Below are 13,069 nucleotides of genomic sequence, written 5' to 3'. Positions count from 1 at the left end.
CCGAAATTGCCGATACAGATTATCTTCGCACCCGGGAGACGGGAACAGCGGGTCGCGTCCGTATCCGTCCCGACCATCACCAATTAGTCCAGGAGTGGCGGTGTGGGCCCCGGCAAACGGAACACTCCGGACCCCTTTTCGCTCCCCTGATTCCAAGGCTACCAACGGACAGAAGCACCTGCAAACACAAAATAGCCACACCAACGGAGAAAAGGATTAATGTCAAATCCCGACACTGGTGATGATAAAATACCCGTATCCCGTTTCCCATCCTAGGCAAAAGTACACCCAAGGTTTCAAGCCACTGCTAATGTCCAAACATGCATACACAACCTTCTCCAATCCGGGTCTGCGTAGCCAAGCCATCATCCACCCTGCACTATGTGCATAATCATGCGTCAGAACCGCTGGCTCTGCTGCCGATGTGTTATCAAGGAAAGCCTGCGCTAGCGAGCCAACAAATAAATGGACCCGCTAGCAAACTGTAAATGAAGATCAAAAGTAAAACAGTGGCTGAAAAGGCGACAAGATGCATATACGTGTATAAGAAACAAAATAACCATCCGGGCCTTCCATATTGGAAGGACATATTGAAGAAGAAATTAAACCATCAAGCTTCATCTCCTGTTCCTATGATTTTTCAGTATCCGGTCCTGTTGAAGATAGCTCAAATGGCGAGATATGAGTGGTGCATATGCAAGAACAAAATTTGCGTCATGTTGTGTACAATTGGGTTTTCCTCGACAACGAGCCGTCTCTCGACGGGAAGCCCAAGGATCAGATTAAGCGGCGCTCGTCTTTTTGCGCCTGGAAAATAGGTTGGAAATGCCGTTCGGTTCGTCTCGACCGACGGCTACCGGATATTGGGGTGCCACATTCGGTGGCGGTTCCGAATTCTTGAAGAACTCTGCCAGGTCTGACGTTCCACGGGACGGTACCGACACGGCATCGCGAGGCTCAAACCTCTTCATAGGAACCCGTCCCCTACTAGCTGGCGGTCCGCCTCCCATCATGGCTGCTGCTTTCGACCCACCCAAGCTCGGCGCGTACTTGTCAACCCCAGGAGGCATATTCACCTGAATGGGAATGTATCCTCTTCCGGCGCTTGCGCGGCTGCTCAGACTCCTCGACTCGGCAGCAGCTGCTTTGGGGCTCTTGGGGCTCTTAGGGCTTCCGGATCCCGACGAGAAAGGCTTACTCGACTGGCCGTTGTCGCGTCTCGTGAACCTGGCCATCAGGCTCGGTGCACTGGCCTTCTTCTTCGGCTGATTCTGCGCCCGTGCGTTGATAAAAGGCTGAACAACTGGCTCCGGCGGTGGCGGAACACTCCGCAAGAAGTCCATAAGACTCTCCTCCTGCGTTTGCACACGAGTATTCGACTTGGGCATCTGTTCTCCCTCGTCGAACTCATCTTCGTCACTGAGGTCGATAGCGTAAGGGTCGCGAACGCGGCGGGTTTTCCGCTTCGGAATCGGCATATCGTCGTCTTCCCCAGGCCCAAATTGCATGTTTGGCAGAGCCTTATTCCTCCCAAGAAGTGCACTTGTAGAATTAATGGACGACTGATGCGAAATGGAATAGTCGGTAGCGTTAGTTGAAGCCTGGCTGCTTCTGACATCAACTTCGCGCAGTTGAGCGTCTACGGCTCTACCACCAACAGCGGCAGACATCTGGTCCGAGTCCATTGTTGTCCGGAAAGGTGCTACCGTCCTCGGGATGCGCGGATTGCCAGTGGAGCTCGGCGGGCCGCGGCGGATAAAATCAATCAAGTCCGAGTTGTCGTCTTTGTAGTCAACAGCCGCTTCCCGAGCCTGAAGTCGCAGCCGGCTGATATTGCTGACAGAAGATGTCCGGCCAGACTCGATGCTGGCCTTCGATCCAAATCCAGGCCCTCCGGGGTTGCGGAGAGCGTTTGAGGCTGGAGGCTGGTTCAGGGAAACCGGCGGGCCGTTGGGACCAGTTGAGCGGATGAAGTCGGCGAATTCCGCAAGAGATTCACGCGGCATTCTTGCGTCTCTAGCTTGGGCGCCGTTGGGGCGTGGCCTTGAAATAAGGTTTCCAGATCGCGGTACCGGGCCCGATGGTTTGCCAGCGACGGCGCTAGAGACTGTGCTGTTGCTAATATGGCGCTGTACGTCGGGGCCGGAGTAAGACCCAGTCCCGGTAGAGCGCGAGCCCGAAGGTGACCCTCTAGGGTCGATTGGACGAACGACGGACGAGGAGCGAGACCGGTCGCCATTTTGGCGAGCGTCTTCACTCTTCCGGGCCTTACCCGACACGAGGGGGCTGCCGGATGTAATTGACCGTGTTGACTGCGACTGTGACGGGAGTAACCCCGGTTAGGCATTGGCAAAGAAGAAATAGGTACTAGGGGTGGGTGGGCTTACGTCAATATCCCGCATGCTCTCAGGCGTCAGTGTATACTGTATCGTCTGGTCGCTCTGGATAAGCTCTTCAAAGTTACGCACGACGTCCATACGAGACGGCCCGCTATCCTCAGAAGTTCGTACGGCCTTGAGCTTGGTGGTGGAGGACGACGAAGACGAGGCAGACGTGTGCTGCGGACGCGTCGCCGAAGTCGAGGCTTCGTTGGAGCGAGACGAGACAGTTTCCGAAGGGCTACGGGTCCGTGGACGCTCCACCGACACGACGCCAATCGTCGCTGGCTGGAGATGAGCCGACGTGTTGGCAATCGCTTGCCTCCCGGTGCTTCGCTCGGGAACTGCGGGAGCCGGTGGCGGCTGAGGCGGCGAGGAAGAGATGGGTGCCTGGGCGGGTGCCTGAGACCAGTTCTGGTTTGACGGCCTGTACGGTGCCTCTGACTTGTCTTCGATAAAAAAGGTCCCGGATGACAACGACGAAGACAAAATGGTAACCTTTGTTGTCGGTTTAGCAGGGGAGAGGGGTGCCGAGACGCGGCCAACCTCTGAGCCAACGGTTCGCTGGCCAAGCGTAGGTCCGATTTTCTCAAACCTTTCCGTGGTTGTCGGCTCCGGGATGGCTTCAAGGCCGGCCCCGGCAGGGACAACCGGACTGATCGGGCTGACGGTGCTAACAGGACTAACCGGAAAGGGCGGGTTGCTATTTAGCGGACCTATCCTCTCCATGGGAATCGAGGTATTTGCAGTCAACGCGGACTTGTTGCTATATTGTGCAGATGCCTTAGGGGTAGTCAGGCTTTCGGGCGAGCGAGGAGATCCCTCTTCGACAATAGGAGGGGTCATTCCACCGCTGGTCCAGGCAAAGCTATTTTGGCGGATATAGTCGCCCACGTCGGCAGAGCCACGTCGCGATCCAACCGCCGGGCTCCGGGGACTGGATACGTCAATCAAGCGTGCAGAGTGAACGCTTGGCGACCTGACAGGCAGGTTTGTGATGATGGCTGTGGGTTTTCCATAATCTGATGCTGAGGGGGACGAGCTTCTGCCAGATATTGAAATCCGTGACGATGTGAGAATCTGCGGCTCCTCGATAAAGGTTTCGTCCTCGTCTTCTTCCTCGTCCTCGCCTCCATGCACATCATCGACCGAGTCGTGCGGAACCTCTAGGTCGGCCTCTAGCTCGGCATATTGCGCAGGAACAGGAGATTGGGCTTCGTCGCTTTCGGTTTCAGCGGTTGCAGAATCCTGGGGACCCCGCTCGGCCAAGATGCCGTCTGAAACCACGGCATTCTCAGTCTGGGACATTTGGGCCTCCGCCTCCACTTCCTGAGCCCATGCCTTGGAATTGTAAGGCGTTGCCGCGGGTGTAGGGAGCGAATTGGAGCGCTTTCTAGCCGGGAAGACAGAGGTTTGAGGTTGTGATTGGGTGGGCGTCGATGGATCATGAGCGCCAGTCAATGGCAGTACCATCATACTCTTGGGGCGGATTGGCAAGGCTTCTTGCTCATCAACATCGTCGTCTTCGGCCTCGTCATCGCTGTAGGAGGCAAGTCCGGGAACTTCGATCTCATCAACGTCGTTGGATTTCGTCGGAAGAGGAATGGCAGCAGCAACCAGATATTCTTCAGCCGGCTCTTGAATCCGTTCGTCTTGCGGTATATCGGCCTCGTCCTCTTCCTGGGTAGAAGGCTCGGGGACAGTTGCGGGAACCCCGTGTTCTGCCGTGATGCTAGGCGACCGCAAGTGCCCGGAAGCGGTGCGTATCGAATCTTTCGAGTATGAATGGGTCAAGCGGCCGTCCATGGGGCCAATGCCGGGTGAACGGATCTTCTTCTTCCAGGCTCTCCAGAGTCTGCCCAGAGTCCGGTCAAGGGCAACACGCTCCATGTCCAGCTCTTCGACGACGATCTTTTCGGCAACATTTGTGGGGCTTCGCACACCCTCTTTGAGCTCTTTCTCGTACTTGACGCGAATGCGGTGGTACGCGGCTTGACCAGCCACAATCAGCGCCTGTTCGCCCATGAACTCCAGGATGGAGGTGAGGAAGATTGCAACGGCGGGAGAGACAACCTCGGAGAGGTGGTCGCCAAGACCCGCCTCGAGATGCCCCTCTTCCATGTAATAGTCTTCGTCTTCCTCCTCCATGTCGCCGAGCGACGAGTACACCATGCAGCGAAGTCGTGTGCGCTTCCACACCAGCTCCAGGTCCCAGTCAGACGGCGAGGCTGGCTCCAGAGATTTGGTCTGTGTCACGTCGTCGTCATCGCCTCCAAGGTATTCCCGCAGTTCCTCGTCTGCTTGGTTCACAGCGTCCTTGGCGAGCTTTGGTTTGAGGACTTCGGAAACGGCCGGGCGCAGCGACGTGAGCGATGTCGAGCGCGAAATAGAGAGGATGTTGAAGAGAAGCTGGTCGAGAAAATTATTGACTAGCAGCAGGGCAGCGGGCGAGACCGCGGCCGTCTCGCCCGACGGCTCGATGCCATGCTGGTCGTACCAGGCGTCAGCGTGGCTGTCATGATCGTTGGTGACGATCTGCGATGCGGCCGAAGATGCGATGAAGGCAGCCTCGGGCGAAACAGACAAGGGCGGCGACATCATGCTGTATGCGACGGTCGATGGCCGGTCGCTGGATATGCTCTGGGTCCTCGACCGCGAGACGAACTTTTGGGGAGGAGAAACCACGCCCGACGAAGGCTGAGCCATCGCTGTCTCCGCGGCAGAAACCATGGCCGGGGTGTTTAGTGGCCTGGTCAGCCCCGATGCAGACCTGCTGCTATCTTGTAAGACGGCAGATAATTAGCGCAGCAAGGCGGGTTGGACAGCAGAACGAAGCACGGTGCCGGGCATCCAAGTTTGCTCTCTTCTGTCGGCGGGCGTACGAGCTGTCGAGGCAGGGAGCCGAGCGAGAAGGGCAAGTTGCAATATTATTATTTTTTTGGGGGGGGGCAGCGAATTGGCCGCGATAATTGGGCGAGGAATGGTAGGGCAGGCTAGTCGATGCGCAGGGACTGGACGGCAGGCTGCTTTTGTCAGTTACTGTAGGTCCAGGTAGTTGCGCCAACGAATTGCGGGCCGGAAATCTTTTGAAACAAAGGACGCTAGGGCGGGCAGAGGCAGAATAAGACAGCAGGAATCAGGAATCGCTCCAGTTGCCAAAAGGACGCTGCGGGCAGGCGGCACCTCATGCGCAACGAGAGAACCCAGGTAGTGCCGAAGCTGCCACACCCCAATGCGGCAACGATGGTGAGTGAGCGTCTCTCTCGGGCTGCTATTCTTGCAGAGGCGCCCGATGCCGTTCCGTTCTCCACAGGCTTCTGGGAGCTTGCCTAATTCAGCACGGCGGCGGGCAGTTTGGACGAGTGCAGAGACCCGCCGAGCACCTCAAGGGCTTACAGAGATGGGTCTCATGATGTAAGATATTCCCTGTGCTTGTGTGTGTGTGTGTGTGTGTGTGTGTGTCCCCGTGTATCACTGACAAGCAGTTTGTAAGGTAGTTTGGAAGAAGATACTCGGTATAGCGGTGCTACTCTATACCCGGCGGACGATGAAGGGGCAATTTTGGAAAATACCAACACACTCGGCGGCCCACGGCAATGGAACGGCAGGCGCGGCCAGACACAGGGCCACAACACAACACCCAAGAGCCGGGAGAGAGTGATACGGGAAGTCCACGTCAAGTGAATAAGTTGCGACGACGCACCTTTGGTAACTCGCCAATGCCTATTTCGGCCGGTATAGCCAGCCAGCCAGAAGAGAGACAGGAGCCAAGCCTGTCTTGATGAATCGATGCTGTGTTGTCTCTTGTCGCCGGTCGTAGCCAACAAGACGGAGTACTGTATGTACGTAGTGTATTGTACAGCAGTGCGGGCCTCTGTCAAGGGGAGTCGCGCCGATCGGTATGACGTCCCGAGGAATAAGGCACAGATCCGAGATGCCTGTGTCGCCGGCACTGGGTCTTCCCCAGTTGCTATTACGGGACGCGGAGCCCGTTGGCGACAACCAACTGAGAGGTAAGAATATAGCAACAAGGACGGGATGAAGGAGAATTTTCAGGCCGGCGAGCAATGGAAGTGGAGGCGGGTATCGGTGGTTTTCTTTCTTCCCCCCTGCTTCCCGCAAACCACACACTCACACCACAGCAGCTTCCTCGTGGCTTCGACGGGCTTGCGAGGATGGGAAAAGCTGGGGCCAGCCAGGGGCGTGCGATGCAACACCCAGAACAGCCTAGTGGAAGAAAGGGGGGGGGCAGCAATGGCCCATGGGGGTCCATGATTTCCAGGGTTCCAGTTCTTTTCAACCGACGACCACTCTTCAGCGTCTGTCTGTACAGGCCCCCTCCCACCAGTCCCGTTCAGGACTCCAGACGCTCCAGGGCCCGCCGTCTCATGAACGCCCCCCCTTTCCATTGCCAGCTAAAAACGAAACGCAGCTACGAACAGTAAAGTCGAGGGAAAGAGACCAAGAATTATCGACCGGCGGTCGGCCTCTCTCTGACAGAGTCGGGCTATTCGTGTTACATGGATGGGGCGCAACACAAGTGGATGTGCAATTGGATCTGACCAACAGGGTTGCGGCGGACTGATGATATTTTTGCTCTCCGTCTGCTCGTCTGCGGCATCGCGAGGCACGCAACGGGCACGGCATCCCATCCACATACATCTCTCTCAGGAAGGGGAGGTGTGTCAGACGGGGGAAGGTGGGGCCCTCTCGGCAAAAGTGGGTCGAAGGTTGCAAACGCAAAAGAGAGAGAGAGGGTCCCTTCCCGGCAATCCCAAGCTTAGGGCCAGGCACGCCCCGCTTGCTAACATGGGCTCTCTTGGCTGCCCCCTTCTCGGCCCTCTTTGAGCCTTGGCACTGCGAGCTCCTCCGTTACGTGAAGAGGGCCGGGCCACCTTGAGCCTGTGGCGGCGGCGACGGCGAGGCTGGAGGGTGGATGGGAAGCTACGTGCCTCGAGCTGGCATGTTCGATGGAAGCATCAGTCCTGAAAAGGAAGCCGCGCGCTACCGACATTACGGAGACCTTTCTTGCTTTCGTGCCCGAGGTGAGCAACATTACGAAACAGCAGATCCGGCTCCTTTGGTAGGATGTTTTTTTTCTCTCTCCTTGTCGCCTTACGCAAGATGTCTAAAGGAAGGTAGATCTTCCTGCCAATCCGTCGAGACACAACCTTAGTGCTGAGTGTCTCCGGGCTGCTGCTGGTTACACGGCATCGCTAAAGTTTAAAAACACACCGACATGTCGAGATGGGATGGATGGGCTCTTGGGACCAGATGATTCTCTGCTTGCTTGAGACGAGAGAGGGGCGGCAAAATGGCGACGTGGACAAAACATATAACCGTGCGGTCAAGAAAAGCCAAAGCGGAGTGCACTTGCTCGCCCTCTGAGGTCTATCCAGAACTATTCTGTCTCTGGAACATGGACATGTGTGTGGGGGATGACTGCCCACCCACAGGCCGGGTTCTGATTCTTTTATTTCCTTGCATCGATCGACTCAATCGGTCTTGGTTGGGTTGAACACATGGGAATTCTTCCCTCCTGCACGGACCCGCCAGCAAACTTACGCATTTCTTTTTGACGAGAGAATATAGTATCGACCACAACTACGGATATTCTGCGAATATATCAAGTATACTACAAGTTCGTCAAAATGGAGAGTTCGTCGAAATGGCAGCCCTGTCCTCTCGTCGCCTTACTCACCATTTCCCTGGCTTATTTCGACTTGACCGATAACATTGGATGCTCCCCGCTTTTTTGCTGTCTGTGTGTAATCGCCTACAGACAGATATGCCGTCCGCTCTGGGGGATCGTCGCCGCAATGAACTTTTGGGTCCTCAGCACAGACGCCACCTACCTTGGTGACGGGGTCGCGACCCCATTCAATTGTGATTGATGGGTGATGTGATGAGATGGGCGATCGACTATACACTACGATAGATACCAGTCTAATGGAATGCAAGGACGCACGCACGCACGCACGCTAACGTAGGGCTTCCTGTGCAGACGAGGGCCCGACCCTTCAATACTGGACAGACGGACGGCCAAAGCCATTTGCTACAGAGAGCTTGCGTGCAGCCGGCGATGGTGTTAAGCGGGCCGCCGTGGTGTGCGCACGCAGTGTGTAATTGGCTGCACGTCGGATGTGGAGGCGCAAAGCCATCTAGGCAGGCAGTCAGTCAACTAAAAGCCAGAGAGAGGTTGCTTCTCTCTGCGCTCGGCCTGTTTGCTTCCGCTCTTGGACGCCGGCATGCTGTCCGTTTGCCTGCAAATCAAACCGGGGAAGGCTCTCTCTCGGTCACCAAGCGGCTGAACAGTCAGCATGCCAGCCAGCCACATTTCCTGGTGTGAGGGTGGGGAGAGACGGTCTTGTCCTGTCTTGTCTTGTCTTGTCTGGTCTGGGCGGTCGGGTTCTTGCAAGTTTGGAAAGCCCTCGTCAGTGGTTGGACGCGGGTAATATCAGAGTGTTGGTGAGAGAGAGAGAGGAGAGAGAGAGAGAGGAGAGAGAGAGAGAGGAGAGAGAGAGAGAGGAGAGAGAGAGAGAGGAGAGAGAGAGAGAGAGTGTGTGTGTGTGTGTTGATTGGATTGGTGCACACAACACATGACACTCTTCCAACATCACATCAAGTACGAGGAGACGCGTCGTTCCACAGGAAAAAGAATGACAAAAACCATTCTCTTGGTACATTACATCACTTCATTAGATGGGCACAAAATGCCGTCATCGGACTTTGTCAGGGGACTTTTGAGACGATAACTGAACCGCCCCAAAATAAAATAGCATTCGTCCGCAAATGCGATTTCGTTGTTTGCGGCCCGAGGCGGACACACAAGGTACGGCAAGGTAGGTACTATGCTTGGCAAAAAGAAGGGGAGGTATGCTCTGTCTGTTTCATCGCCGGCGAGTGCACACCCGGCCAGTTCCTTTTAACCGCAAGTGTCATCGGGCCCTGATCGACGCCGCGCTTTCCTGGAGAGATCGGCCGTTGACCATTACTCCGTTTTTTTCTTGTTCTAGAGTGTTCCTTCGTTCCTCGCATGGTTTCTAGTCTGATCTGATCTGTGGAAGTGAGTGAGTGTATGGATACAGCATGGACGGGATAGAGGCCTGTTGTATTGGGTCACAAAGCCTTTCTTTGCTCTCTTCACCATGCAGTTGATGGTTTGAGAGACTTCCGCGCGGACAAGATACATATTTGCTCCCTCCCTATATAGCAAGTAAGCAGATCTACCACACCGCCGGTAACAACAACAACAACAACAGATATATTTCCCCTGGTAAATATTAGACATGTATAACCTATATAACATGTTTTTTTTTTTTTTGGTTGGTTGGTTGGGGAGCATCCCCCCAGCCAACCTAGCCCAGTTCATCTCATCCCAGGTCGTCCCACGGGTTGTATTAGAAAAAAAACAGGGCGAAAGGAATTAGTAAAAGGAGATCCTCCAGCAGCCAAGCTCCTCCTACCCCCCACTCCCAAAACCAATATTGGCCTTGTTCAAGTGAAGTGCGTCTCATCCGTGTGTGTGCTATAAGACCAAACGAAAAACGACCGACTGTCAAGGGAATGGGGAGGCGGCGGGCGTGTGCGTGGCCAGTGGGGAAGAAGAAGAAAGAAAAGTCAACAAACAAGGGGTGGTTTTAGAGAATCGCCGATAGGACCGTCACCAGACCAGCGACGGCAGCAGCCAGGCCAATGCTGCTGGCATGCATTGCGCTGCGGGCGCTGGCCGTGACGACGGGGGGCCGCGGCGCGGGCGGCGGCGGGGCCGTGCCGTTCGCCGGCCCGTGCGGGTGGTGCTGGGGCGGCGGCGGCGCATACTCGCCGCCTCCTCCGCCTCCACCACCACCACCACTGCCACTACCACCGCCGTGGCCATTGTGCGCGGGCGGTGGCGGGGCGAGTTCTCCGCCGCCGTAGCCACCTTTGTGTTCCTCGCCTGGGCCGCCTTCGTGGCTGCTTTCGCTGCCGTGTGGTTGCTCGCTGTGTGGTTGCTCGCTGTGTGGTTGCTCGCCGTGTGACTGCTCGCCGTGTGGCTGCTCGCCGTGTGACTGCTCGCTGTGTGGCTGCTCGCCGCCGGTGCCGCCCTCAGGAGCGTGACCACCTTCGGGAGCATGGCCGCCCTCGGGAGCGTGGCCGCCCTCGGGAGCATGGCCGCCCTCGGGAGCGTGGCCGCCCTCGGGAGCATGGCCGCCCGTAGGAGCATGCCATACCGGGCCCTCATAGCCGCCGCCGCCGTGCTGTGGGTTCTCGGGGAAGTGGTCAGGGGGGCGCTCGTTGGGTTGCTGTGCAGGATGGCCCGGAGCCGGGGCATCACCGGGAGGAGGAGGAGGAGGCGGGGACGGGGCACCATGGCTAGGAGCCGGCGGGGGGTGTCCGCCGGCGGGACCTTCGCCATGGGGGTGAGGGTCCTCTGGGAAATACGGGCACGGCTGCTCGTGGCCAGCCGGGCCATGACCGGGTGCTGGGTGGAAGGGTTCGACTGGGATGGGGGCCGGGCGGCTCTGGTGCTGCTCAGGTTGACCATGGCCGCCTTGTTGCTCAGGCTTGCCGTGACCACATCCTTCGTGTCCTTGACCATGCTGCTCAGGTTGCCATTGGCCGTGCTGCTCGGGCTGATCATGTCCTTGGCTGGCGCACTCGGGGCACTTCTGCTCACCTTGACCCGTGTGGTTGCCCGTGCAGTTCTTGAAGGGCGGCGGCGGCGGCGGAGGAGGCGGGGAGGGACGCTCACCCTCGGGCCTCTCGCCAAAGTGTCCGGCCGGTCTGCCGTGCTCCTTGGGCTTGTCATGCTTGGGCTTCTGACCGTCATGTCCCGCAGGCTGGGTCGAGTTGCCGTACGAGCCGTGGCCGCAGGGCTTGGGCTCGTGGTGCTGCTCATGCTCGTCCTCGAGGCACTCGTAGTCGTCGGCGTCGCAGTCGTCGTTGCTGCCCTCCTTGCACTCCCAGTCGTCGTCGTCGCAGTTCTTGCACTCCCAGTCGTCGTCGTCGCAGTCCTTGCACTCCCAGTCGTCGTCGTCGCAGTCATCGTCGTCATTGTCCCAGCCATGCGGCTTGTGCTCCTCGTGCTTGGGTTTCCCATGGGGATGGCCGTACTTTGGCTTCTGGTGCTCAACCTTCTTTCCGCCCTCGGTGTAGGTGCCGTTCTTGTGGCCGTGCTGCTTCTTGGGCTTGGAGTGATGGCGGTGCTCCTCCTTGCAGTCTTCTTCGCAGTACTGGGGAGGGGGTGGTTGAGGCAACGAGTGGTGGTGCTCCTCCTTGCAGTCTTCTTCGCAGTACTGGGGAGGGGGTGGTTGAGGCAACGAGTGGTGGTGATCTTCCTTGCAGTCTTCTTCGCAATACTGGGGAGGGGGCGGTTGAAGCCCCGAGTGGTGCTCCTTGCCGTGCTTGCCCTCCTTGCCTCCGTAATGGGTGCTGGATGACGAGTGGTTGTGCGAGTGCGAGTACGAGTGTGAGTCGCAGTCGTCGTCGTCGTCTTCGCAGTAGACGGGAGGCGGCGGGCGGGTGTAGTTTCCGTGCTTCCTGTAGGGGTGCGAGCGAGGGGGAGGCGGGATGTAGGGCTCCTCGACGGGCTGGCACGAGTGGTCGTAGGTGCAGCGGACGAGATCCGGCTCGCAGTACGGCCCGTAGCAGTCGTAGACGGGGCGGCAGATGTACCCAACAGGGCATCTCCTGTGCTTGTCGTATCCTTGGCCGTAGCCGTAGCCTTGACCGTGGTGGGAGTGGTTCCGATGGTGGCCATGCCCATAGCCGCCCTCACGGTGGTGCTCCCGAGGGTAGCCATGTCCGTAGCCCTCGCCGCCGTGACCGTGTCCGTAGCCCTCACCGCCGTGGTGGGAATAGTTCTGATGGGGATAGCCCTGAGAATGGCTATACCCATCGCCGTCCAGGCCGCCGTAGCCGTCATGGTGTTCGTGGCCGTATCCTGGTTCGCGGTCTCCGTACTCATGGCCGCCGAATCCATTGTAGCCGCGATGCTCCTCGAAGCTGTCATAGCCATAGCCGTCGGTGTCATATCCGTCGTGGCCAAATTCGTCATGGCCATATCCGGCGTGACCGTAGCCGTCGTTGCCGTAGCCGCCATAGCCCTCGGGATATCCTAGGTCGAAAGGCTCGTCGTAAGACTGGTCGTACGGCTGCTCATGGTGACCGCCATAACCACCATGACCACCGAATCCTTCCTCCTCGTAGCCGTGGGGATATCCAGACTCGTAACCGTGGTCGTTATAACCGCGGTCGCCGTAGCCTTGGCCACTATAGCCTTGGCCACCATAGCCTTGGCCACCATAGCCTTGGCCACCATAGCCTTGGCCACCCTGGTTAGGGAAACCCTGGGGCTGACCATTCCCGAACTGTCCTCGGCCACCCTGGTTGGGGAAACCCTGGGACTGACCCTGACCGCGCTCCCAGCTAGCGGGCCGCCCATACTCGTCTGCGTTGTTGGGCTCCCAGAACGGGCGGGGGGGTGGGAACGGGATGATTGGGGGAGGCTCCTTGAGTGGCACCTTGCGGATGGGTTCGTCGAGCAGGGTGTTCTTGCTGTTCTTGTCCTTCTTGGAGCCCTTCTTGGAGCCCTTCTTGCCGTCGTTGTGGTTGATCTCCTCGGGGATCTCGGGGATCAGCTCAGAGCCCGCTGTCGCTCCATTCTTAATCTTTGGCGATTGAGCCTTGGGTTCGCCAAAGTTCTCGGC

General features: G+C 57.8%; 2 protein-coding genes across 2 annotated transcripts; one reads left to right on the top strand and one right to left on the bottom strand.

The window, feature by feature from the left end:
* Positions 1–782: 782 nt before the first annotated feature.
* On the bottom strand, positions 783–5,108 carry B0T26DRAFT_638402 (uncharacterized protein; the record flags this gene model as incomplete). Its single annotated transcript, XM_060437030.1, has 2 exons — positions 783–2,318; positions 2,388–5,108. 2 exons carry the CDS (start codon positions 5,106–5,108, stop codon positions 783–785), a joined length of 4,257 nt encoding a protein of 1,418 aa, XP_060301561.1.
* A 7,097-nt stretch (positions 5,109–12,205) lies between these two features.
* Positions 12,206–12,691, top strand: B0T26DRAFT_699026 (uncharacterized protein). Its single transcript, XM_060441453.1, has one exon. It carries the CDS (start codon positions 12,227–12,229, stop codon positions 12,479–12,481), a length of 255 nt encoding a protein of 84 aa, XP_060301560.1. The 5' UTR covers positions 12,206–12,226; the 3' UTR covers positions 12,482–12,691.
* Positions 12,692–13,069: the final 378 nt, after the last annotated feature.

The sequence above is a fragment of the Lasiosphaeria miniovina genome (genome assembly GCF_030549165.1).
Source record: "Lasiosphaeria miniovina strain SMH2392-1A chromosome Unknown B0T26scaffold_2, whole genome shotgun sequence".
In the NCBI taxonomy this organism is placed as follows: domain Eukaryota; kingdom Fungi; phylum Ascomycota; class Sordariomycetes; order Sordariales; family Lasiosphaeriaceae; genus Lasiosphaeria; species Lasiosphaeria miniovina.
Note: the sequence above shows the minus strand (reverse complement) of the source record. Positions and strands in the feature narration are given on the sequence as shown.